This window comes from Solanum stenotomum, chromosome 3 (genome assembly GCF_019186545.1).
Source record: "Solanum stenotomum isolate F172 chromosome 3, ASM1918654v1, whole genome shotgun sequence".
Classification (NCBI taxonomy): domain Eukaryota; kingdom Viridiplantae; phylum Streptophyta; class Magnoliopsida; order Solanales; family Solanaceae; genus Solanum; species Solanum stenotomum.
Window position 1 is genome coordinate 18,817,640 of NC_064284.1, and position 1,854 is coordinate 18,819,493.

The 1,854-nt window shown below is 34.0% G+C and overlaps 1 protein-coding gene across 1 annotated transcript; it reads left to right on the plus strand.

The window, feature by feature from the left end:
* Window positions 1-474: 474 nt before the first annotated feature.
* Window positions 475-1,339, plus strand: LOC125859421 (glutaminyl-peptide cyclotransferase-like). Its single transcript, XM_049539168.1, has 4 exons — window positions 475-572; window positions 687-714; window positions 799-853; window positions 942-1,339. The coding sequence occupies exons 1-4, from the start codon at window positions 490-492 to the stop codon at window positions 1,052-1,054; spliced, it is 279 nt and encodes a 92-aa protein (XP_049395125.1). The 5' UTR covers window positions 475-489; the 3' UTR covers window positions 1,055-1,339.
* Window positions 1,340-1,854: the final 515 nt, after the last annotated feature.

Here is a 1,854-nt window from a genome sequence, read left to right on the forward strand (position 1 = left end):
TGCCTGAGTGTCCATAGGCTCCATCTTGCACGAGACATTAGGTATTAATTAACAAAACAATTGGTTGTTAATAAAATAAAAAAAACTAGTCCGTAAGTTTGAATTGGAGACTCAAAGCTGCATCGTCACAACTGAATCAGGTATTTAAATTGGTTTTTGAATTGATTGATTTATAAAAAAGTGATTTTTGAGCTTGATTGACAAAGCTTTGTGTTTCATATAATTCACTGAATTGTTTCGAACTCCTTTTTATCTATAATTACTTTTGTACTTATAGTTATTTCTGTATTTATGCCTTTCTTCGCCAAAGTGCACATTAACTGTGATTTGTGCTCAGGTCCTAGTAAACTTTTGTGATTTTTTTGTTTGACAACAATACCAGTTCTAGTAAACATCATTGTACAATAGCTCCTGTTTGATTCATGATGCCCAAACCATTTGAATAATTTCTTTTACAACCTAAGTGTGGCGTAGGGTTAATTCTGACAAATGTCTCTGCAGACTGACTGTGTAGCTAGAATATCACAAACAGATGGCTCAGTTCTTGGATGGATTCTCCTCCCCAATCTGAGGTTCTTCTATCAACTCTTTCCTAGTAGCATCATTCCAGTATTTGGAATTTTATTACTTCATGCAAAAGTTCTATTTAGAGTGAAATGATGCATTAGCTTCTATTTCTTATGCAGAGAAGGATTGCTACACAATTTGAAAAAGGTCAGTGTCCTATAGCAACTGCTTTAGGTTCTGAGTTTACTTGGACCTTTGGAACATTTTCTTTAACACTTAATTTTTCTGCAGCAAATTGATGTGCTGAATGGCATAGCATGGGATAGGGATGGTGACCGTCTTTTTGGTAAGCTCCGTCATAATTCTATTGCTCTTCAGTAACACGTATACCACAATGAGGAAATATCATTACACCAAATTATTTTTTTATTCAGTCACAGGCAAATTGTGGCCGAAGCTTTATGAGATTAAGTTGCACCCTTTGAAGACACCATTCAACGGAGACATCAAGCAGATGTGCATGCCCCCGGCATTTCCATTTTCATGATCCCTGCAGTGGATTATTCTTTTGCAAATTCTGAATTATTCTGTTAGTGCATCGATATTTGGGTCTAGATAGAGAGAGAGGCACATGCAGATTTTGGGAGTGTACTGTGTACACAGATTTTTGTATATGTACTCCCTTATGCCCAAAAAAGATGCAAATTGTAGATAGTCAACTCAATTATTATTTGGTTTAGAGTAAAATGCAACTCAAGTAGAAACGAAAGATGACGTTTATGGTCGAGTATACCATTCAGCTTTTCATTTGATTTTTAGTTTGATACTTCAAGCTTCAATAGTTGATTACTTGATTAATTTCTTGCAAGATAATACCATTGGCTGCAGTTTGAAAAGCAAAAGGAATGGCGCCTTCATCAAGTTTTACTTGGAAAAAAATGATTATTTTGTTGGGACTTGGGAATACCTCCCTGATCAAACACAGTATTTTTAATTTTTGTTTCTACTGTTCATTTAATAAAAATTATGGGCCAAAATATTTTTAAATATGAACTCATTTTGCAAGGCAAAAATTGTGTAGTATCTGATTCGCAAGACACAAGTATAGAAAACCTGTCCTTATACAACGAAAGTTCTATATAGATAAGTTGCCTATGTGGCTTCTAATTTGAACTTATGCCTCTATTGGTGCAAATTTCGTAGGAATTAAAATATGTTTTGTAAGATATAACTTTGTGAGTTTTGAATTGAACTGATGACTCTATTGACATTCGTAGGAATCAAAATATGTTTGTAAGACACAACTTGTGTGGGTTATGAATTTTTTAATGCATAATGTTTTGAAAT